Source organism: Macaca mulatta, chromosome 9 (assembly GCF_049350105.2).
Source record: "Macaca mulatta isolate MMU2019108-1 chromosome 9, T2T-MMU8v2.0, whole genome shotgun sequence".
Lineage (NCBI taxonomy): Eukaryota > Metazoa > Chordata > Mammalia > Primates > Cercopithecidae > Macaca > Macaca mulatta.
This window is the reverse complement of record NC_133414.1, coordinates 136,459,485-136,484,354: the sequence shown is the minus strand read 5'-3', so window position 1 is coordinate 136,484,354 and position 24,870 is coordinate 136,459,485. Positions and strand designations below refer to the sequence as shown.

The 24,870-nt window shown below is 43.2% G+C and overlaps 1 protein-coding gene across 2 annotated transcripts; it reads left to right on the top strand.

The window, feature by feature from the left end:
• The first annotated feature begins 1,385 nt into the window (after nt 1-1,385).
• Nucleotides 1,386-23,546, top strand: OAT (ornithine aminotransferase). 2 transcript variants are annotated; one of them, XM_015148392.3, is made up of 11 exons: nt 1,386-1,436; nt 5,830-5,916; nt 8,433-8,658; nt 11,984-12,208; nt 12,311-12,406; nt 15,361-15,488; nt 17,339-17,461; nt 18,123-18,251; nt 19,326-19,439; nt 20,178-20,322; nt 22,759-23,546. In XM_015148392.3, exons 3-11 carry the CDS (start codon nt 8,460-8,462, stop codon nt 22,917-22,919), a joined length of 1,320 nt encoding a protein of 439 aa, XP_015003878.1. In that variant the 5' UTR covers nt 1,386-1,436; nt 5,830-5,916; nt 8,433-8,459; the 3' UTR covers nt 22,920-23,546.
• The last annotated feature ends 1,324 nt before the right edge of the window (nt 23,547-24,870 follow it).

Genomic DNA, 24,870 nt, shown 5'->3' with positions numbered 1-24,870 from the left:
AGCTGCTGATGACTTTGGTGACCAGATAGCCTTTCCCACACTCCTCTCTTTGGGTTCTGGAATTCTGGAAACCCCTCTTGGAGGCCGTTAGGCCTAGGGTGGATAATGGCCCTCCCTGGTGCATGAGATCCTGGTTATTTCTCCATCCCTTGTGGTTTACTTGCCTACACTGATTGATGGATTGGTTGATTAAGATGGTCTTGCTTTGTTGCCCAGGCTGGAGTGCAGTGGTGCAATCATAGGCTATGCAGCCTCAACCTCCTGGGCTCAAGTGATCCTCCCACCTCAGCCTTTGGATTAGCTGGGAACATAGGTGTGCCACCACACCAGATTAATTTTTAATTTTTTTGTGGAGACGGGGTCTCACTGTGTTGCCCAGGCTGGTCTGGAACTCCTGGGATCAAGCAATCCTCCTGCCTCGATCTCCCAAAGTGCTGGGATTACAGGCGTGAGCCACGGGCCCCCACCACCACGTTTTAGGAAATGTTCACATTGGAGTGTGCTCTCTGTTTCCATCTGGGCCCCTGACTGGTCACTGTGGTCTAATGGAATGTGGTGCCAGCAGCTGCCGGCGCCTGCCCTCTGAGAGGGGTGCCGAGGGGCACACAGGAACAGACTGCCCCTACTGTTGGATGACTGGGTTAAGTCGCTTCCCCTCTCTGGGTCTCTGTTTTCCAATATTTAACATAAATGTTGTGGGCTAAGTGAAATCCAAGTCCCTTCCAATTCTAACATGAGATTGTCCCGGAATATCTATTTTGTGTTCTGAATTTAATAATCGGTTGCAGAGGGCACCACAGGCAAATCTGTACTCTGAGTGGGTTGCTGCCACTCAATTATCTGACAGCAGCTGCGAACAGGTGGGCAGTGTGTTTTCCATAGGCAGCGACGACTTTTGGAGGTGGATTCAGAGGCACAACTAAGCTGCGCGGCGCATCAGGGTTCAAGGGCATGGGGCTCCCGCAGCTGTGGCTGGGGCAGAGCTGGGGCTGGTCCCTCCCTCTGGGAGCACAGGGCGGGCGGTCCAGCCTCACGTCTCTCGGTCTCCAGCCACACCCGGCCCGCGCAGGGGGCCCAACAGACTTTTCCTTTTTCGGGCCTCAGTCTTCTAGTCGGCAAGGGCGGACAATGACCCTTCTCGTCCCGCCAGAGGAGGCGACCGAGGGGCCTGAGCTCAGAGACAGGCCTTCGGGCTCAGGAGGCGCGAGCGCGGATCCAACCCACGGGCGGAGCAGAGATCCCTGATGCGCGGCGGAGCAGGCGGGGCGGAGGACGGGGGCCACGCGATTGGTGCCCTGCCCTCCGCCCCAGCCAATGAGCGGCGAGGGCGACTTGGGGGCGGGACGGAATCAGCCTTTAAGTTGCAGTGACGCGCTGGCGTCGCCGCTGCGCTTCGTAGACGCCGCGTGTCCCGGGTTGTAGTCAGGCGTCGTCAGGTACGGCCCGGGCGCAGCAGTCTTGGGGCTCTGGCTTGGGCCCTGGCCGGGGTTCCCTGACGGCGGCGGGGGAGGTGGGCGGGCTCGGGGTGGCCGCGGCCGGGGTTCTGGGGATGCTGGCTGACGGGGCGCGCTGGGCCTCGGCCGGGGAACGAGTGCCGCTCCCGCGGCCGGTTTACTCTGCGGGCGGCTCGGACCCGGGCGCCCTGGAGTCGCCGGCAGTCGCGCATCTTCAGGTGGCAGGGGCGTGGCGCCCCACGGCTTGCAGGCCCGAGTACTGGTTCCAGCCCAGAGCGGCCGACTGGCGGGCGGGTGGGGCGGGAGGCAGGGAGAGGCTGAAGATGTGGCAGCTCCGCCTGCCAGACCAGGCGGAGCCGCCGCCCCCTGCGCTCGCGGCCTGTGGAGGCCAGGACTCGGCTCACCCGGCCCGGAGACCCCGAGGCGCCCCGGGATTCCGGGGAGGAGGCCTTTGGGCACTCTCGGTTCCTGGGGTCGGCGGGGAGGCTGCGTTCTGGGGACGTGCAGTAAACAGGTGGCCCTGGTCACGCGGCGGGGGCGCTGATGCAGCCTTGGAGGGCTGGGTCCTCCTGTCCTGCTTCTGCGCCCTGCAGATCGGCCTGCCCATCGCTCCCCTCTTCCAGCCTATGATTTTTTTTTCTCCAGCTTCTGTCGAAATAAAGAAAATTACGGAAGCAGAACCTTCCTTACAGTAATGTGCAGGTTAATTAGATGGTGGGGAATGGGGGGCAACAGGATTTTCAGCATGAAAACCTCCCTTTGAGGGCTTTTTGCAAATCCTGCTGGGCATCAATAAATGGGCCTGACCGGTGCCTTTCCTCGGTCGCCTTCCCGGGCCGGACGGGAGGGGTCATTTTCCACCCTTTGCTGGCGAGAGGACTGAGGCCCGAAGTCACCTGGGCACTCGCCCTGTGACCCACCGTCTGCTTTTGTCACTCTGCATCTTACCTTTTTGGTGTTGTTTTACTTCTTAGATAAATTACGGTGATAAGGGGGAGAAGAGAGTGACTTTGGAATGAAGTGGCTTTACCTTAAGAAATGACTAATGTTCAGTTTCTAAATTCTAAATTTCTTCGTCTGGGATTGAAAGGGTTTCTGTGGATAAGCTAGTTCTTTCAGTTAACCCCGGAACTGTTCTTTAGATTGTAATCCATCACTCTTATCCATGTGAAATAACAATAGACTCCTTTCATTAGAGTATCCTGGTTCTGTCTTTAGATGAGTCTTTTCATAAAAACAAGAGTTAAATTAAAAAGCTTATTTTTGGCCAGGCACGGTGGCTCACACCTGTGTAATCCCAGTACTTTGGGAGGCCCAGGCAGGCGGATCACCTGAGGCCAGGAGTTTGAGACCAGCCTGGCCAACATGGTGAAACCCCATCTCTACTAAAAATACAAAAATTAGCCAGACATCGTGGTGCGCGCCTGTAATCCCAGCTACTCGGGAGACTGAGGCAGGAGAATTGCTTGAATCCGGGAGGCAGAGCTTGCGGGGAGTTGAGATCATGCCACTGCACTCCAGCCTGGGAGACAGACTCCGTCTCAAAAAAAAAAAAAAAAAAAAAAAAAGATTATAGTTTTGGGTTTGCAGTTTTTCATGGTGTTTAAGATTAGTTTTGCATCCCCCCTCCCAAAGAAAAACCCAGTATAACTTTAAATAGTAAACATTTTTAAAAGACAATTTTTTTTCCTTCAAAGCAACTGTCTTAATTTGTATTATCCCATAGCTTGCCTTTATTACAGTTATTTGTGTGCATATTTTATGCCCTTTAGTGAGTTCTTGAGGACCAGTCAAATCTCAAACATTTACAGATAGCGATGAAAGCACCGAATTTGGATGTGTGTGGAGGATGTGCTGTAGTTGACCCCAATCCTTTCTGAGTAGTAAAACTAGTTGTTTGCCAATGATGCACTTGACTTGAATTTTAGCCAGAATACTGATTACGTAAAAGAGACTTCTGTTGGTAGAACTTTTTTTTTTTTTTAAAGGCCTGTGTTTGTGAATGATTACCTCAGGAAGCGTAAATATTTGTCAAAATAGCAAGAACAAATTTACTCCTCAAGTTGAATACTTTAAGTGGCTTTTGGATGACTTTACACTGACTATTCTTTTAGAGTAAGAAAATAGTTTTTGAGAGCATAGGCTAAATTAACTTCAAAATGGAGCCTTTTGTGGAAATTCTACTGTAGGTATGTTCTAATGTAGATGGATAGGCTAGATGGAGAGAGTAATGGTAGCCTGAAGGACTCTGTTAATTATGTGGATGAAACCTTCAGTGTTAAAATTCTAGCTTGCCAAGAGCAATTTGTTCTCATTTCCGGGACCTGAGTATGGGCCTCAGGTAGATGCATGATAGCAACCTGGAACACATTATTTTGACCTTTAAAGGCCATTAGATCTAATGAAGTAAACTCTTGATGAAGAGATGAGTTCTTCTATATGAGGTCAGACAGTGAACACCCCGTCCTAGAGTTAGACTCAAGTTGGTCAGGGATAGGTGATCCCATAGTCTTGATCACTTGCTACCTTGACTCCCTCAGGAGTCCTAAGTAAGACTGACCTCGTTTATTTGACAAAGGCCCACAGGATGCCCAACCTGGGCTAGGTTCTAGGAATGCAAAGTGAATTTTACTGTTTTTAAAAGGAGCTTAGAGTATAGACTTACAGGCATAAAAACAAGTGGCCTGAAGTGTTAGGACCCGTTACAAGTCTGCACAGTCCCGGGGAGTCTTTAGGAGGCACTTAAATGGTAACTTCTGTAGGGAAGGGTGAAAAAAAGCTAATGTGGATGCTAATTATGCCTAGAAAAAATAACCAAATGTTAATGGTTATCATGCAAGTGTAAAATTGCAGGTAATTTTCTTGTCTGTGTTTTCTAATTTTTTATCAACTGAAAAATGGTGTGTGTGTGTGTGTCTTTTTAAACAGTTTTAAAAAGAAATCATGGCACTGTTGATTCTGATATTTCAGAAACTGGCTAGTTTTAAGGGCAAAAGGGAACTGAGTGGCCATTTTGTGCTGGATTTGGCACAATAACATTAACCCATTTAATCCTCAGTAACGCTTCAACCTCATTTTACAAATGGGGAAATTGAAGCTCAGAAAGATTGACAGCGTCACCCAGAGTTGCTCTTAAGAACCACAGACAGAATTTAAAATCCTGGTCTCCAAACTCTGTATTTTCCACTTGATTCTCCTGGTTTTGAAACCTCTGGGGAAGAGGATATTATTGATGTTGGCTATTTTCAAGTCCATCTTAATTCTGCTGTAAGATTTCTCATACAGTGCCAAGCACAGTAACTTGAACACAAAAGGTTCTTTAATAGAAATGCATTTACAGGATTTTGATATGTCAAGGCGCATCTAGTTTCTGACCTTTCCCAGTCGAATTAAATATCCAGACTTCATCTTAAAAACCTTAAGAATAGCTGACCCAGTGGTGTACGCCTGTGGTCCCACCTCCTCCTGAGGCTGAGGCAGAAGGATCCCTTGAGTTTGAGGCCAACTTGGGCAACATAGCTGAGACTCCATCTGTAAGTGAAAAGAAGCAAAAACCTTGAGAATGAGTATTAGTAATGTTTTGAATGTTATTATTTTGTCACCAGTTATTCTTTAATAAAACTGCCTAAACTTGACAGGTAAATGAATTTTTCATTCCATTTCCGTTGGAAATTAGCTGTGCAGATAACTTTTATATAAAATAAGAATGTTGAATTTAGATAATCTCAAGATATATATATATTTTGAGACACGGTCTCACTTTATTGCCCAGGCTGGAGTGCTGGTGGCATAGATCGTGGCTCACTGCAGCCCAGAACTCAAGGCTCAAGAGATCTTTCCACCTTAGTCTCCTGAGTACTTGGGACTACAGGTATACGCCGCCACACCTGGCTAATTTTCGTATTTTTTATAGAGACAGGGTCTCCCCATGATCTTTAACTTCTGGGCTCAAGTGATCTGCCTTGGCCTCCCAAAGTGCTGGGATAATAGGCGTGAGCCACCATGCCTGGCCCTAGAAAGTTGTTTCAGTTTAGAGCACCACTAAGCATTGCCTGAGTGTTTTACTGCTCATTTGATAGGCCAAAATTAATGTTCTAATTTTTTAGTTGATCAAACAATTCATACTGAGTAAAGCATAAAGAGCTCAAGAAGGAAATCATATATGAGTATTTTAGACTTCGCAGTAGTATTTTGGGGAAGCTCTGTATGGTACGATTAGACATTTTCGCTAGCAGCTACCTCCAGTTTGATGATTCTTACATCACTTTTTTTTTGATTGTTGGTACCCACCCCTTTGAGATAAAGTCTGATGAAAGGTATGGACCTTCCTCTTGGAAAAATATGAGTCTGCATATAATTCTGCATTTTATTTCAGGAGATTTTGGACTCTCTGCAGACTGTCCCTGGATCGTGGGTTAAAAATCTGTATTCTGGTCTGAACCGTGGGAAGAAAAAATAGTCGGTGAGTCTTCGGCAAACTGGAGTGCTGGATTTTGTTTAGTAATTGCAAATTCTTGAACATGCTGGATTTATTGGGTAGTGCCAAGTTTAAAGGGAAGTAAGCCAAACTCCAAGTATTATGTTTTGCTAATTTGGCAGCTCAAATCAAGAGTGCTGTGAGATTATACATGGTTTGACTTTTCATTGGTAGACTTCTGTTGAAACATGAATGAACTAGTCTTTTAGAAAGTAAGTATAGATAGAATAAGTATGCCTAGTTTTTGGCAACTTTCTCCTAATCATGAATTTATCTTTAAGCTTTTTTTTTTTTTTTTTTTTCCTTCCTTCCAGAGGTGATTCCTATGCACGTGCTCTAATTTCCTTTTAATTGTTAGTTTCTTTCATAGTTTAGTTTTTACTTCATGGCTTATCAGGATGCTTAATGGTAAATTGGGTACAAAGAGGTGTGTGAAGCCTTGTGGAGGGGCTGGTTTTAGGGCTGGGGATGACTGAGAGAGTAGCCCTGACTCTGCCTTATGTGATGGGGTGGCAGGGCAAACACTAGCCTGCTCAGTAATGTTTAGATTTTAAGGCTCATACAAGTAACAGATTGTAGTTTGTAGTTTGACACTCTGTAGTTCTCAGTTACCTTTTGCTAACAATAGCTTTTTTTTTTTTTTTTTAGACAGAGTTTCACTCTTGTTGCCCAGGCTGGAGTGCAATGGTGCAATCTTGGCTCACTGCAGCCTCGGCCTCCCAGGTTCAAGCGATCCTCCTGCCTCAGCCTCCTGAGTTGCTGGGATTACAGGCATGCACCACCACGCCTGGCTAATTTTGTATTTTCAGTAGAGATGGGGTTTCTCCATGTTGGTCAGGCTGGTCTCAAACTCCCGACTTCAGGTGATCCGCCTGCCTGGACCTCCCAATGCGCTGGGATTATAGGCATGAGCCACTGCACCTGGCCAACAATAGCTTTTATGCTACAATTTTTTGAGGATAAGTTTTGTAGAAACAACCATCCTAGCAGAATAGATTGTTTTGTTTGGGAATCTTATATATATATGTGTGTGTGTGTGTATGTGTATATTTATGTACGTATGTATGTGTTTGGTCTAATTCAACTTACTGTGAACACTTTAAAGCTATTATAAGTTATTCTTTTCCTAGTCTTTTTGCCTTTCACCTTTATGATAAATTTGACCTACAGAAGTTTTAGATATTTGTGGCTAAATAAAAGACTTTAGGCTGGGCACAGTGGCTCACACCTTTAATTCGAAAACTTTGGGAGGCTGTGGTGGGCGGATTGCTTGAGCCCAGGAGTTCAAGACCAGTCTGGGAAACATGGCAAGACCCCCATCTCTATGGAAAATACAGAAATTAGCTGGGTGTGGTGGTGCCCGCCTGTAGTCCCAGCTACTAGAGAGGCTGAGGTCGTGTAATTGCTTGAGCCAGGGAGATTGAAGCTGCAGTGAACCGTAATCATACCACTGCACTCCAGCCTGGATGACAGAGTGAGACCCTGTCCTCTCCACCCTCGGAAAAAAAAAAAAAAAAAAAAAGATTTGACTTTTTGTGGTTTAGATCTTTGGTGTTAAGCAATTCCCATACCCCAGAAGTCAACTTTTTCCTCTCCACACCTGTTGTTTTTATTTTAGGATGGTCCCTTTTATTTTGGTAGAAACCAAATTCTACCTTAATTGCTTCACTCTCCATATAGAAGGACAAACGAGTTGTCAGTCCCGCTGTCTCCTGCCCCATGCCTAGTCTCTGGCAGTCTTCTCTGATTTGGTTTCCCTGCCTCTGGTCTCTGCCCTACGATTGTAGCTGTCTCATAGCATTGTGCCTGATGGTATTGAACTGTGGTAGGCGCTTAACAAATACTTAGTGTTTAGTAGGTATTCAGTCAACACACAGTTCATTAGCTCTGGAAAGAGTCTTACTCTTAACTGATTGGTTGATTGATTGACTGATTGGCAGGGTATCACTCTGTTGCCCAGGCTGGCCTCAAACTCTTGGGCTCAAGTGACCCTCCTGCTTCAGCCTCCTGAGCAGCTGGGGGCTACAGGCACAAACCACCAAGATTCTCACTCTTTTTTTTTCTTTTATAGAGACTGTGTTGCCCAGGCTGGTCTTTAACTCCTTGGCTCAAGCAATCCTCCCATCTTGGCCTCCCGAGGTGCTGGAATTACAGATGTGAGCTACTGCGCCTGGCTATTTTTTTTTTTTTCTTGATACTGGGCCTTGCTCTGTCTCTCGGGTTGAGTACAGTGGCACAGTCTCAGCTCACTGCAGCCTCAACTTCCAGGCTCAAGCAATCCTCCCACCTCAGTCTCCCAAGTAGCTGGGACTACAGGTGCACACCACTACACCCAGCTAATTTTTCAATTTTTTGTGGTAATGGAGTGTTGCTATGTTGCCCAGGCTGGTCTCAAACTCCGGGGCTCATGTGATCCTCTGGCCTCAGCCTCCCAAAGTACTAAGATTATAGGCATAAGCCAAGGATTCTCACTCTTAATGCATTCTCTTTTCTTTGGACAGATCTGGTTTTTCTGCTTGAAGGACACAATGTTTTCCAAACTAGCACATTTGCAGAGGTTTGCTGTACTTAGTCGCGGAGTTCATTCTTCAGTGGCTTCTGCTACATCTGTTGCAACTAAAAAAACAGTCCAAGGCCCTCCAACCTCTGAAGACATTTTTGAAAGGGAATATAAGTATGGTGCGCACAACTACCATCCTTTACCTGTAGCCGTGGAGAGAGGAAAAGGTACGTTTCAAATTAATCCGTCTCTTCCCTTTTCTTGAAACCTTTTATTAAAAAAAATTGCTTCCATATTTTCTCAATATACATTTTTCCAGATGTATTTAATGTATATATTGCAGACACAGTTAATTCTTTTTTTTTGGTTTTGCTTTGTTTTTTTTTGGGACGGAATCTCACTCTGTCACCCAGTTTGGAGTACAGTGGCACAATCTGGGCTCACTGAAACCTCCGCCTCCCAGGTTCAAGCGATTCTCCTGCCTCAGCCTCCTGAGTAGCTGGGACTATAGGCATGCGCCACCACACCCGGCTAATTTTTGTATTTTTAGTAGAGATGGGGTTTCACCGTGTTGGCCAGGCTGGTCTCGAACTCCTGACTCTGTGATCCTCCCACCTTGGCCTCCCAAAGTGCTGGGATTACAGGTGTGAGCCACTGCACCCGGCCAGTTAATTCATTTATTGAGTGTGTAGTGCTGCTGTGTTAGGTGCTATGGAGGCTTCAAAGAGGAACCATTGTCTTTGTCATGTGGACCTTACCAAGAGGGAATACAAGAGAAATAAGGAAAGTACAGTCATATTGCTGTCATTTTTTTCTTTTAACTTTTATTTTGGCGTAATTTTAGACTTAAGAAACGTAACAAGTAGTACTAATATTTTTCTTTTACTCTTCTCCCAGATTTTCCAAGTGCTAACGTTTTACTGCTTTGGTCTTAGTGTGTTCACTCCCTTCTTTTCTCTCCTCCCACGCCTGCATATTGTACATTGTTTTCTGACCTGTTTTGAGAGGAAGTTGCAGACATGACTCTCCTTTTTTGAGATGGAGCCTTGCTTTGTTACCCAGGCTGGAGTGCAGTGGCACGATCTTGGCTCACTGCAAATTCTGCCTTATGGGTTCAAGCGATTATCACACCTCAGCCTCCAAGTAGCTGGGATTACAGGCACGTGCCACCACACCTGGCTGATTTTTGTGTTTTTAATAGAGATGGGGTTTCACCATGTTAGCCAGGCTGCTCTCCAACTCTTGTGACTTCAGGTGATCCACTCGCTTCGGCCTCCCATAGTGCTGGGATTACAGGTGTGAACCACCATGCCTGGCCATACATGACGTCTCTCTCTCTTTTTTTTTTTTTTTTTGATAAGAAGTTTTACTCTTGTTGCTCAGGCTGGAGTGCAATGGCGTGATCTTGGCACACTACAACCTCTACCTCTTGGGTTCAAGTGATTCTCCTGCCTCAGCCTCCCGAGTAGCTGGGACTACAGGCCCACACCACCACGTCCAGCTAATTTTTATATTTTTAGTAGAGACAGGATTTCATCATGTTGGCCAGGCTGGTCTTGAACTCCTGACCTCAGGTGATCCACCCGCCTCAGCCTCCCAAAGTGCTGGGATCATAGGCATGAGCCACCGCGCCCTGCCACATGACATTTCTTTACCCATAGATACTTAGTGTGTCTTTCCTAAAACACAATGACTTTTTGAGATAGGGTCTCATTCTGTTGCCCAGGCTGGAGTACAGTGGTGCTGTACAGTGGCGATCATGGTTCACTGTAGCCTGGAACTCCTGGCTTCAGGTGATTTTCCCACCTCAGCTTCCCAAGTATTTTTTTTGTAGAGATTAGATTTTGCCTGTGTTGAGATCACTCCTGGTCTCAAGTGATCCTACCGCCTCAGCCTCCCACAGTGCTGGGATTGCAGGTGTGAGCCACTGTGCCCAGCTGACTTTCTCTTTTATAACCATAGAGTAATTGTAAAAATCAAGAACTTAACACTGGTACAGCACCGTGAGTCTGGAGACCTAATCCAGATGTTGTTTGTTCTCTTTTATAACAAAAGAAAAACCTCTGATGAGTTGCATTCAGTTGTCATGTTTAGTCTTCTTTAACCCAGAACAGTTCCTCAATTCTTCTTGGTTGTCTTGGTCTTCTTTCCCTTTGTGTTAAGTATCTTGTGGGGACAGAGTGTAAAACTCTGTAAATACCCAGTTACTCATGAACTTTTACACACAATTTTAGCATCCACTAATGATTCTTGCCTGAATAAATGATTACTGTGATAGTTGCCAAATGGTGATTTAATCTACAATTTGGAATAAATAACAGCCTTAACCAAATAAAACCAAAATTTATTACTTAGCTTTGTACCAGAAAATGACAATATAAGAGTATCACACATTTTTGTCATCTGCCTGTATTTTATTTGGTGCCAGTATTATAGACATATCTTCTTTTGAACTATGGAAAATCTGTTTCATATTACATGACACGGCAACATTGTTTTACTTTCCCACTAGCAATGTGTGAGAGTGCCAATTTCTTCATATCCTGTCAAAACTTGTTTTTTTTAATTATAACCATCTCAGGGAGTGTGAGATGGTATCTCATTGTGGTTTTAACTTGCATTTTCCTAATGATTAGTGACGTTGAACATCTTTTCATGTATTTCTTAGCCATTTGTATATCTTCTTTGAAGAAACAGCTATTCAAGTCTTTCTTCATTTCTTAAATTGGGTTGTTTGTCCTTTTGAAATTGAGTTGTAAGAGTTCTGGAAGTTAGATCTTATCAGACACATGATTTACAATTTTTTTTTTCCATCCTAAGGGTTATTGTAGACGATTTCTCATAATTTTTGTCTGTTATGTATAACTTCTGCTTTTTTATTTTAAAATTTTATTTATTTATTTTATTTTATTTATAGGCAGGATCTTGCTCTTGTGCCCAGGCTGGAGTGCAGTGGCACAATCTCAACTCACTGGATCCTCTACCTCTCAGGCTCAAGCAGTCCTCCCACCTCAATCTCTGTAACTGGGACCATACCCATGCCCGGCATTTTTCTGTAGAGTCAAGGGTTTTGCTGTGTTGTCCAGGCTGATCTGGAACTCCTGGGCTCAAGCGATCCCTGCCTTGGTCTCCCGAAGTGCTAGGATGACAGGCGTGAGCCATGGCTCCTGGCCTAACTTCTCCTCTTAAATTCTAATTTTGGGTCCTAAATTTTAGAATTAGGTAAAGGTTTACTCCAGAGTTTATAACCTTTTTGTGTTATTTTTGTTAAATGTGTATTTTGAAGCCAGGCAGACAAAATACAATTCTTAATAATTCCTTACAAATCAAAGTTTATTATGCCTGAGCTAAAACAAGCTTTAACTACAAATATATAAATACGACATATATATATATAACTACATATAACTATAACTATATATATATATAACTACAAATATATAAATAGAGGTTCATATGTAGGCATTCAGCGGGCTTGCTAGCACTCTTAATCTTTGGACTTCATGCCACATAGTAATTGTCTAAAATAATTTTCCTTTCTTATGTATTTAGGTATTTACTTATGGGATGTAGAAGGCAGAAAATATTTTGACTTCCTGAGTTCTTACAGTGCTGTCAGCCAAGGGCATTGTCACCCCAAGATTGTGAATGCTCTGAAGAGTCAAGTGGACAAATTGACCTTAACATCTAGAGCTTTCTATAATAACGTACTTGGTGAATATGAGGAGTATATTACTAAACTTTTCAACTACCAGAAAGTTCTTCCTATGAATACAGGTAAAACATTTCCTTTTTTTGTTAAATACCCTCAAAAATAACCTTTTTATTTTTTGATAGTTTAACATTTTAAAAGATCCGAACATTTTTCTCTCCTGATAGGAGTGGAGGCTGGAGAGACTGCCTGTAAACTGGCTCGTAGGTGGGGCTATACCGTGAAGGGCATTCAGAAATACAAAGCAAAGATTGTTTTTGCAGGTATGTGAAATTAAATATTAACTTCTGTGACTGAAACATACAATATAATTTACTGTGGCCAGGCGTGGTGGCTCATGTCTGTAATCCTAGCACTTTGAGAGGCCAAGACAGGAGGATTCCTTGAGCCCAGGAGTTCAAGACCAGCCTTCTGGGCAACATAGGGAGACCCTGTCTCTATTTAAATAAAAAAAAAATATATATATATATATATACACACACACACACACACACTTATATATTTTATATATAAAAAACATATAATTTATTGTTTTAATTTACTGATGAAATACTTGTAATATGTTTTGCCTAGTACATGGTACGTATTTGCTGAATGTTTCATAACAATTAATGAGGGATTTCCTGTTCTTGGAGATTATTTCTTCATGTATGGGTTTTTCTTTCTGAACTCCCTATTCCTCTCATTTGCCTGTCAGATTTTTTTTATAGCAGTTATCCAGTTAATTAGATAGTCTTACTGGTGGAGGGTTTGTGTTGGGTGTTGGGGTTGGGTGAAGTTAGTGTGGGGCCATGGCCTACATAGAGTGTGGTTTGAATCTTGATATTGGAGGTGCTGTTATGCCATGTTCCTCTTAGAAGCTGTTGGAAAGAGGAGGCTTGGAGTTGCCCTTGTTAGGCTTCTGGGACTGGTTGAAAGGAATAACTTGAATTTTGGTTAGGGAGACTAATAATTAATTGAGTAGATGTAGTTTGACTGTTGGATTCTTTATATGATGTTCACTTGTTTTTTAAGCTTTATTTTTTTAAAAACAGGTATGTATAGATTTGTCGCTATAATGGTCAAAGTTCATTCTTGTGATCATTGAAATCATTAAATATTCTGCCGTGTGAACACATGCAGTTAAATGATAAACCCCATAACGTAATAGAATCCAGAGTTCAACTGAAGGCCAGAGGTAATTGGTATTTGAGGGGACAGATTGGTATTCCCAAAGAAGAAATCTTTGCAAAACTCTGTAACTTGCCGTTTAAAAATCTTGTGCTTTCATTGTAGGACAACATAACTGTCTCTTGCAAACAAAAATGGTGTTTCTGGTGACTTTCATTCTTATAGACTATGTCCAGTCTCTTTCTTAATAGCAAAGGGTGCAAAGATGTTTTCACCTGAGTATTGAAAGCAGCTGGTGAGTCAGTGGGGTGGAGAGACAGAGGAAGACTGTCCCTAACTGTAAGTCCCTTATACCTGCAGGGTAAGTGACCGAGGATGAGGTTCCTGAGGCTAGGCAGGGGAAAGAAAATAGGCTTATGGTCTAATCAGTGCATTTCTTCTTAAACAAACCTAGTCAAAACCAATGTGCTATTGTTTGTGGACAAGTAAAAGAAGAGATTACTTGTAGGTAAGGGATGCTGATGAAAGAGGATTTGTAAGAATAGTAATTAGAAACAAGATGAAGCCAAAATACGATAATCCAGCACTGATTAATTGAGTTGCTGCTGGCAGAGATGGTAAGAAGATAAAAACATTCATGATGTCACAAACTCCCAACCTCTCTGTTATTTTACATGGTGTCTTTCCTTCTTGAATTTAACCCTCTCTGAAACTATCCAGCTCACTTCACTGGTTTATGTTAGGTGTTTTTTCCCTACTAGAAAGGAAGCTCCCTGAGGACAGAAATCTTGCCAGTTGTAATCCTGATCTATTTCCCAACATTTTTTTTTTTTTTTTTTTTTGAGACAGAGTTTCACTCTTGTCACTTAGTCTGCAGTCTGGAGTGCAATGCGCAATCTTGGCTGACTGTAACCTCGCTTCCAGGGTTCAAGCAATTCTCCTGCCTTAGCCTCCTGAGTAGCTGGGATTACAGGTGCCCACTACCACGCCCAGCTAATTTTTATATTTTTAGTAGAGACAGAGTTTTGCCATGTTAGCCAGGCTGGTCTTGAACTCCTGACCTCAGGTGATCCGCCTGCCTCGGCCTCCCAAAGTGCTGGGATTATAGGCGTGAGCCACCGCACCTGGCTTCTCCAACATCTTTATTATTATTATTATTTTTATTTTTTGAGACAGAGTCTTGCTCTATCACCCAGGTTGGAGTGCAGTGGTGCGATCTCGGCTCACAGCAACCTCTGCTTCCTGGGTTCAAGCGATTCTCGTGTCTTAGCCTCCTGAGTAGCTGGGACTACAGGTGTGCACCACTGTGCCTGGGTAATTTTTGTATATTTAGTAGAGATGGGGTTTCACCATGTTGGCCAGGCTGGTCTTGAACTCCTGACCTCAGGTGATCTGCCCGCCTCAGCCTCCCAAAGTGCAGGGATTACATACGTGAGCCACTATGCCCGGCCTATTCCCCAACATCTAAAACAATGCCTCACATAGTAGATCCTCAGTCACCGTTATTAATGGATAAAAAATGTTCCAGAAGAAAGGGAAACCTCTGTCATTTAGCATCATAAAGGATTATAATATCAAGGAAGGCAAAATGGAAACATGTTTGGATTGCTTGAAGATCTTTTCTCCAAATGAAATTGGAAATGCATTCTGTTGTTAGCCTGCAGTATTGGAGTTTTGAAAGGAAAGCTGCTAATTGTCTGTGAAGGATATTCTCTTTCTCATATCAGTATCATAAATGCACCTTCTCTAGAAAACTCGCATTGAAGACCTCAATTACCTCAATTGTTAGGGCTTGTTACTGGGTTGGGGATTATTGAAAGAAAAGTAAGTTATCTATCTGCAGAGGCTATATATTCCAGTCAAGAGGCTCAGTAGAGAGAAAAGACTAAAATAGGAATTACAAGGCCAGACCTAGTGGTCTTGTGTCATAGGAGCCATGGTGTTTAATATCAGACTTTGTTTTAACAATTGAAAGCCCACGGAAGGTGCACTAAGGCAAGCCCTTGATTTATTTTTTGAGTCAAACTTCTTGTGGTGTTTTGTGGGGATAGTGCTTATTGAATTTTGGGTTTCTTTGAAATAATCGCTGTTTGTTTCTCCTTTCTAGATGGAAACTTTTGGGGTAGGACGTTGTCTGCTATCTCCAGTTCCACAGACGCGACCAGTTACGATGGTTTTGGACCATTTATGCCGGGATTCGACATCATTCCCTATAATGATCTGCCTGCACTGGAGGTATTTCACTGGCGTCACGGTGCTTAGCTCATTGTGAATAGAAATTAAAGCTGTTGAATATATGAATTCTAAATACATTATATGACAGTAATGCAAATTTATCTCACTTAAGTTAGGCCACGATTTCAGACTTGTTCTCAGTAGCGAGCAATTAGTTTCCAACACAGAGGAAGCTGAGTTCTGTGATCTACTCTGAACAGCCCGCCAGCTGCTTTAGATGTGTGTCCTTCATAACAATTAACTTGGGCCGGGCGCGGTGGCTCAAGCCTGTAATCCCAGCACTTTGGGAGGCCGAGACGGGCGGATCACGAGGTCAGGAGATCGACACCATCCTGGCTAACACGGTGAAACCCCGTCTCTACTAAAAAAAAAAAATACAAAAAACTAGCCGGGCGTGGTGACGGGCGCCTGTAGTCCCAGCTACTCGGGAGGCTGAGGCAGGAGAATGGCGTGAACCCGGGAGGCGGAGCTTGCAGTGAGCTGAGATCCGGCCACTGCACTCCAGCCTGGGTGACAGAGTGAGACCCCGTCTCAAAAAAAAAAAAAAAACAAAAACAACAATTAACTTGGGTGTACCTGCTTACTTGCTAGATAAACTTTCTGTTTTTAGCTAGCTTTTTAAAGTGGAAGTGGAAGGCTTTTAAAGAAAGCCTTAAGTTGGCTTTAAAAGGCTATTTACTTTAGATTTAATTTAAGTAATTAATTTCTTTTTTTGAGACAGAGTCTCACTCTATTGCCCAGGCTGAAGTGCAGTGGCACAATCTCGTCTCACTGCAAACTCCGCCTCCTGTGTTCAAGTAATCCTCCTGCCTCAGCCTCCCAAGTAGCTGGGACCACAGGCACACACCATCACACCCAACTCACTTTTCTATTTGCTTTAGAGACATGGTTTCGCCCTGTTGGCCAGGCTGGTCTTGAACACTTGACTTCAAGTGATCTGCCCACCTTGGCCTCCCAAGGTGCTGGGGTGACAGGCATGAACCACTGTGCCCAGCCAGATTTAATTTATACTACATTTATATATTAGAAAACAGGCTGGGCATGGTGGTACATGCCTGTAATCCCAGTGCTTTGGGAGGCTAGGGCTGGAGGAGCACTTGTGTTTAGGAGTTCAAGACCAGCCTGGGCAGCATAGGGAGAGCCTGTCTCCACAAAAAAAATTGAAAATCAAGGTCAGGCACGGTGGCTCACGCCTGTAATCCCAGCACTTTGGGAGGCCAAGGCAGGCAGATTGCTTGAGGTCAGGAGTTGAGACCAGTCTGGCCAACATGGTGAAACCCTGTCTCTACTAAAAATACAAAAAAAATTAGCTAGGTGTGGTGGTGCGTGCCTGTAATCCCAGCTACTTGGGAGGCTGAGGCAGAAGAATTGCTGGAACCCAGGACACAGAGGCTGCAGTAAGCCAAGATCGTGCCGCTGTACTTCAGCTTGGGTGACAGAGTGAGACTCCATCCCCCCAAAAAAATAAAAAAACCAAAATAAATAAAAAATTAGCTGGGCATGGTGTGCAGCTACTTGGGAGGCTGAGGCAGGAGGATCACCTTGAGCCCAGGAGTTTGAGAGTTTAGTGGGCCCTGTTTGTGCCACTATACTCCAGCCTGGGCAACAGAATGAGGCAAAAAAGGAAATGTAGGCTAGTGTAACTTAAAGGTGAAGTGTTTGGAGCTTCTGATAATTGAATGGCAGTGAATTTGAAGTCTTCCACTTCAAATTCTTGTGAAGTCAGAATTTATGTTAGTGCAAAAACTTGTTTTGCATACTTCGCAGAAAATACATGTGGTGTATGCTTTCAGATTTCCAAGTGTGGTAGAAAGAAGATTTATTAAAACCTATTCCTATTTCTTTTGCAGCGTGCTCTTCAGGATCCAAATGTGGCCGCGTTCATGGTAGAACCAATTCAGGGTGAAGCAGGCGTTGTTGTTCCGGATCCAGGTTACCTAATGGGAGTGCGAGAGCTCTGCACCAGGCACCAGGTTGTCACGTTTGCTGCCTGTGATAAGACTGAATGGGCTCCTGCCCTTAAATTACTTTCCACTAGAGGGCGATGGCATTCTGAGAGCTTAAGTACTTTCTAGTGCTTAGAAACGACTTTTTCCTGTCTCTGGCCTTGTCCTGGGCCCTGTGCAGAGCTGCAGATTTGGCCTTAACAGCGTTTCCTTCCTCGCTGCTCTAAGAACCTTTCACTGTGAGCCCCTGCAAGCCCTTTGTTGTATTCTCTCCTCCTTTCTCCCAGGGCTGATAGTAGTGTATTTTGTTTACCATTTGAGAGTTCTTGTCACATATTAAATGTTTGTGGAATAAACAAATAAATTAATTTGTTCCCAGAGGGTAGTTATGTCCAGAAAAGCCACACAAAACCCTCAGCTTTGCATCAGCACCTTTTCACTGTGCAGAGCAGGGCAGAATGGGCCTCTAGGGAGACAGTGGCCTGACAAAGGAAATAGTTGGTGAGTCTACAGGATTCTCATAGAATAGTCTTGAAATTGTGTGTGTAGTTAAAACATTTTTACAGATCCGAGGGCACATCAGAATTACACATTTATTGTTGGTAGGGGGACAGTGGAATAAAGATGGCTATTTTCCCTGTGGAAGTGAAAATGATCACTAATGGAGTTAAGTTTTTTCCCCCAATAGGTTCTGTTTATTGCTGATGAAATACAGACAGGATTGGCCAGAACTGGTAGATGGCTGGCTGTTGATTATGAAAATGTCAGACCTGATATAGTCCTCCTTGGAAAGGCCCTTTCTGGAGGCTTATACCCTGTAAGTTTCATGTCCCCCCCTCTTTCCATTTCCTACTCTTGTAAAATATACCCCTGAAGTATTTATACATCAGCTGATTGTGACAATAATGCCTTTCAGATGGTTTGATTTTACCAAGTGTGCTGTAGGCCACTTGGAATATCTGTAATAAAAACATTTAAGGTACCAGTGTGTGACCCACTTACTTATTGCCTGAAGAATTGAGTGTGCCTTGGAATTTGCTATGACACTGGATTTGGGTGGGAACAATTTATCCTCAAAGGACTCCTGTAGACTCCTGTCCTTTTTTCCAGTGTTCAGAAGCATGGCATATTACTAATTGTTTAAAACCATGACTGGTGAACATAGAGACTGAAAAAATTAATGTTTGTTGTAGTTCATGTCTTGGGTTTGCCTTTCAGAGCCAGTAATTGTTACTGCATCAGAAGTCTCTGAAGTATAGATGGTTTTGCTGAATAGACAAAACTTTTGCTAAAAAGAATTGCTCAGCTTTGTTTTTTAAGCATTTAAACAAAGCATTTCATCTCGACATTGGAAGGAATTGTGAAATTACATCATTGCAGAAATAGCTTTTCTCTTTTAGTTGCAAAAGTATATTGTTTTGTGCCATTTGTACCTGAAGTATTTGTAATGTTTTAGGGTATGACTTAGTTTGTTGCCAGTAGTTTTAGGCTGGCTGATGTAAACTCTTGTTGAAGTCATTAAATATCAGCTTCTTGGCTGGGTGCGGTGGCTCACGCCTGGAATCCCAGCACTTTTGGGAGGCTGAGGCAGGCAGATCACCTGAGGTCATGAGTTCGAGACCAGCCTGGCCAACTTGGTGAAACCACATCTCTACTAAAACTACAAAAAAAAAAAAAAATTGCGTGTGTGGTGTGGTGCTGGGCACCTGTAATCCCAGCTACTTGGGAGGCTGAGGCAGGAGAATTGCTTGAGTCTGGGAGGCAGAGATTGCAGTGAGCTGAGATCACGCCACTGCACTCCAACCTGGGTGACAGCGAGACTCTGGGGATAAGAATGCTTAGTAGAATGCTTAGTGCTGAGAAATGACGTGGTGAATTGACCGTCTTTCAGGTGTCGGCAGTGCTATGTGATGATGACATAATGCTGACCATTAAACCAGGGGAGCATGGATCTACATACGGTGGCAATCCACTAGGCTGCCGAGTGGCCATCGCAGCCCTTGAGGTAAAAGCTGACACAGCCACACCGTGTCTATTCTTTAAAGCAATGTTGAAGTGATTTTTAATTTGGGCCCACTGGTATAATAAGACATTCAATAAGAATGCCAAATATTAGAAAACATGAAGTACAGAGGAAAAATTTTAGGAACAAGATATTCTCAAAAAGTAATTTAAACTTGACCTAGTAGACTGGATTTCCTCCGTGGGCTTCCTGAGTTCACAGACACCTGGTGCTTTGGGTTCTTCGGCCCTGGCTGGCCCTCACAGAACTCTCAACTGTGACCCACCTGCCAGCCCCGTCTTTTTGCTTAGCAAGCAAGTCTTCTGTTAAGTGTGGATTTATAATGTTTTCAGACTGATTTTTTTAAGTGCCTGCTGAAGGCATGCAATTATTATGTAATCTCTGAGGATAGATCTTTGTGGAGGGGAAGAAACTATTGCAGTTTAAGAATTACATTTCCTCCATTGATGTATTCAATTAATGACAGTATGTGAGTTGGATTAAATAATCTTTAATCCTTATTTTACCATGAATGATTGGCAATAGATTTGTGACAAAGGCAAGGCTCTGAGCTAGTGTATGTTTAATTAGAAATTAATACAGGCTTTGAAAAATAGCAATGAGAGTTAAGTTCCTCTGGTCTTTAGTCATGTTTTTCCTGTGCTTACAGTCCCCGTTGTCCTCCAAAGAACAACAAAAAAAAGGACAGTCTTAACATTTATATAATTTTTTTAAATGTAGGTTTTAAAAGAAGAAAATCTTGCTGAAAATGCAGAAAAATTGGGCATTATCTTGAGAAATGAACTCATGAAACTACCTTCTGATGTTGTAACTGCCGTAAGAGGAAAAGGATTGTTAAACGCTATTGTTATTAAAGAAACCAAAGGTATGGAGATAAAACATTTACTCAAGATAATTTTTTTAGAAAGACCTAAAATACACTTGGTATTTTATTTAATTAATTAATTTATTTTTCGAGATGGAGTCTTGCTCTGTCTTCCAGGCTGGAGTGCAGTGGTGCGATCTTGGCTCACTACAGCCTCTGCCTCCTGGGTTCAAGCAGTTCTCTGCCTCAGCCTCTTGAGTAGCTGGGATTGATTACAGGTGCGTGTCACCACGCCCGGCTAATTTTTGTATTTTTAATAGAGACGGGGTTTCACCATATTGGCCAGGCTGATCTCGAACTCCTGACCTTGTGATCCGCTTGCCTTGGCCTCCCAAAGTGCTGAGATTACAGGCGTGAGCCACCATGCCCAGCTACACTTGTTTTTTTTTTTTTTTTTTTTTAAGATGGAGTCTTGCTCTGTCGCCAGGCTGGAGTGTAATGGTGCCATCTCGGCTCACTGCAACCTCCAGTGCCCTGGTTCAAGTGATTCTCCTGCCTCAGCCTCCCAAGTAGCTGGTATTATAGGCACAAGCCATCATGCCCAGGTAGTTTTTGTATTTTTAGTAGAGACGGGGTTTCACCATGTTGGTCAGTATGGTCTCGATCTCCTGACCTCGTGATCTGCCCGCCTCGGCTTCCCAAAGTGCTGAGATGACAGGCATGAGCTACCGTGCCCAGCCACACTGGGATTTTAATTGGTTGTTGGTTCTGTTTGAAACTGTTGACTGACATAAATGGCCAAGCCTTTTAGATAGATTATTGTCTGATTTATAATTACATTAAGAGTATTAAAAATATAGCTCTTTTCTAAATGAAGGCACATTTAACTAATTTGACTCTTGTTCCTTTAAGACATTTGTTTTTCTGCCTTAAGTTAGTCAGGCAGTATTTAGAGAGTTCAAGTTTTTTTGTTGGTGAGTCTGGACTAGAAAGTGTCCTCTTTGCTATCCTTCCCTCCCTCGCTTTCATGCTTTGTGTCAGTAGAGGTTATAGGAGCAGCAGTAATGATGACATGAATGACAGTGATGGTGTCAATAATAAAAGTAATGCTGGCTGTCACTTAATTGGGTGTTTTAGTACATCCATTATAACCCTTAAGTGTTCCTTGCTGGATTTTCTTGTGATAACTCTTCCTTTTAAAGCAACTATTCCAACCTCCCAACCTTGGCTGCACTTAAAGAATCACCTGGGGAGCTTTTTAAAAAAATGAGTCAAAGCCTGGCCTTACCCCAGGGATTCTGATTTGACGCATCTGGGGTGGGGCACGGGCATTAGCAGTAGCCTTTAAGGTGATTCTGATGTGTAGCCAGGTTGAGAATCGTTGCCATAAAATGTTGAGCTCAGGAAGCGAGTCCTTTTTCAGAATGTGTAGTGTTCACTGGGTTTTGAGTGTTGCCTATTTTATGTTAGTTAATCATCTGTATCATATCCAAGTTCCTTTTTTTCTTTTTTAAAATTTTATTTATTTTATTTTATTTATTTATTTTTTGAGACAGAGTTTCGCTCTGTGGGGCTCGAGTGTCTGTCACCAGGCTGGAGTACAGTGGCGTGATCTTGGCTCACTGCGACCTCTACTCCTGGGTTCAAGCGATTCTCCTGCCTCAGCCTCCTGAGTAGCTGGGACTACAGGCATGTGCCACCACGCCCAGCTAATTTTTGTATTTTTAGTAGAGGTGGGGTTTCACCATGTTGGCCAGGATGGTCTCGATCTCTTGACCTCGTGATCTGCCCACCTCGGCCTCCCAAAGTGCTGGGATTACAGGTGTGAGCCACCGTGCCCAGCCCATACCCAAGTTCTTTTGCATTAGTTCCTTGTGTGATTAATACAGCAGCCTTAGCACTTTTGTTTGTCTTTTTTTTTGGCCTGATCTTTTTCATTTATGAAACACTATGATATGTCTAATCATATCATTCAAACCTAGTTATGTGCTTGCTGAAAAGTGAAAAGTAACTTCATTTTTAGGAGTAAAAACAAACCAAGCTTGCAACTCCAAGCTTTCCTTCCTTTTTTATCTAAAAAAAATTTTTTTTAAGATGGTGTCTTGCTCTGTCACCAGGCTGGAGTGCAGTGGCGCGATCTCTGCTCACTGCAACCTCCACCTCCTGGGTTCAAGCGATTCTCCTGCCTCAGTCTCCTGAGTAGCTGAGACTACAGGTGCGTGCCATGACACCCAGCTAATTTTTGTATTTTTAGTAGAGACGGGGTTTCATCATGTTGGCCAGGATGGTCTTGATCTCTTGACCTTGTGATCTACCCGCCCCGGCCTCCCAAAGTGCTGGGATTACAGGTGTAAGCCACCACTCCCAGCCCAAGCTTCCCTTATTTGAGCAAGTTCTGGGAATTTTGTTTTGCCAGGCTGCACTTTGCCCATACATATGGCAAGGGATGTTTAAACATTTATCTTTGAGCATGTATATTTTACTATTTTTCTTTAGATTGTGATGCTTGGAAGGTGTGTCTACGACTTCGAGATAATGGACTTCTGGCCAAGCCAACCCATGGTGACATTATCAGGTTTGCGCCTCCGCTGGTGATCAAGGAGGATGAGCTTCGAGAGTCCATTGAAATTATTAACAAGTCCATCTTGTCTTTCTGAGGGTAGCCAGCTGTTTTCAGAGCGAGCTGGAGACAGGTGGTCCTGTAAAAGCTTTGTCCTTAATGCGGGCACATTCCACTCCCGTGAGTCTTCAAAAACTTTTTTTTTGGAATATATGTTTTTTTCAGTTGATACATAATAGAACAACGTTTCTGACCCTGCCATTTGCTTTGTAATGTAACTAAGAGAATGTAATGGCATATATATTCAGTGAAAGTGTTTTGATGTGCATGTGTACTTTCTAAGTGAAATGCATCTATATACAAACAGCCTCTAAATCAAGTTCTTCAGTATAATTTATATATGTTTTTATAATTTCCTCACTAGTATAAGTGTTTCATATTTGAAAAAGTTATCTCTGGGGTATTACATAAAAGGCTTCACCTTATAAAATGAAATCATTTTTACTGAATTTTAGGAAGGATTAATGGTTAAATGTATGTAAAATACTAACATTAAGTAAACTTCATATTGGCCAACACCAGGGTTGTATTCTATGGATGTCATTATTTTGAATGAAGAATTAGTGTTTAACATTCCTAAATTGTTTGAGTGCTTGATTATAATTTGTAAAAAATGTTTATTTTCAATATTTCTTTAAATTTAAAATAAAGCTTATATTTCAGATGTCTGTTTTGTGATGAGTATTAACCTTAAAAAGAAGAAGCTGAGGCAAAATTAATACAGAATGTTTAGGTGGGCCAAGGCTGGGGACTGCAGCTCAGGACACACTTCCAGGTTGCCCTGGAGAGTTCTCCAGAGAACATTTTTTAAAGAAAAAAGGATAGATCAGCTGCTCTTATGCCCTCTACTGACACAAGGTGAAGGGGTGATTACAAAAGTTGTTTGTCAGGAATTCTCATTGGTTTACAGAACTAACCTTGGTTAGTGATTGGCTGTATGCTGTTGAACTGTAGGGTGTATGTCATTTGATAGATACTTGGTTTCAAGAGGTAATTATTTAGCTTGGGAGAGAGTGACCTGACTACAGTTTCATTCTAACGCCTCTCTGGGCCTGATAATTTAGTTTTTATTTATTTATTTATTTTTTGAGACGGAGTCTCTCTCTGTCACCCAGGCTGCAGTGCAGTGGTGTGATCTTAGCTCACTGCAGCCTCCACCTCCTGGGCTCACATGATTCTCCTGTCTCGGCCTCCTGAGTAGCTGGGATTACAGGTGTGTACCACCACACCTGGCTAATTTTAGTATTTTTAGTAAAGATGGGGTTTCATTAAGTTGACCAGGCTGGTCTTGAACTCCTGGCCTCAGGTGATCCCCCCCACTCGGCCTCCCAAAGTGCTGGTGTCAGCCACCATGCCTGACCTGGGCCTGATAGTTTAAAGGGGCTCACGTTCTTCAGATACAAGATTTCTTTATTCCCCATGTCACTGTACTATTACTGCAGTATTATCAGTTACATTTTTAACCTTTTTAAGACTCTTCTTTATTCCATGTGTTCTTTTTTTCTTCTTCTTTTTTTTTTTTTGGGATAGAGTCTTGCTCTGTCACCTAGGCTGGAGTACAATGGTGCAATCTCAGCTCACTGCAACCTCCGCCTCCCAGGTTCAAGCGATTCTTGTGCCTCAGCTTCCCGAGTAGCTGGGACAATAGGCCTGCGCCACCACACCCGGCTGATTTTTGTGTTTTTAGTACAGACAGGGTTTCACCATGTTGGTCAGGCTGGTCTCGAACTCCTGACCTCAGGTGATCCATCTGCCTCGGCCTCCTAAAGTGCTGGGTTTACAGGCGTGAGCCCCTGTGCCCGGCCTATTCCATGTGTTTTCTAAGAGCATTTCAGCTCTAATCTACAGAAAACCAGAAGTTATAAAAAGAATACATCTAAAAGATAAGTCTTTTATACTTCCCTTTCAAAACAGCGTGTTCCCTGTGCATATACTAATATTTATCATTTTTTAAAAGTTATCCTTTTTATATGTGTTGCAACTTTTTT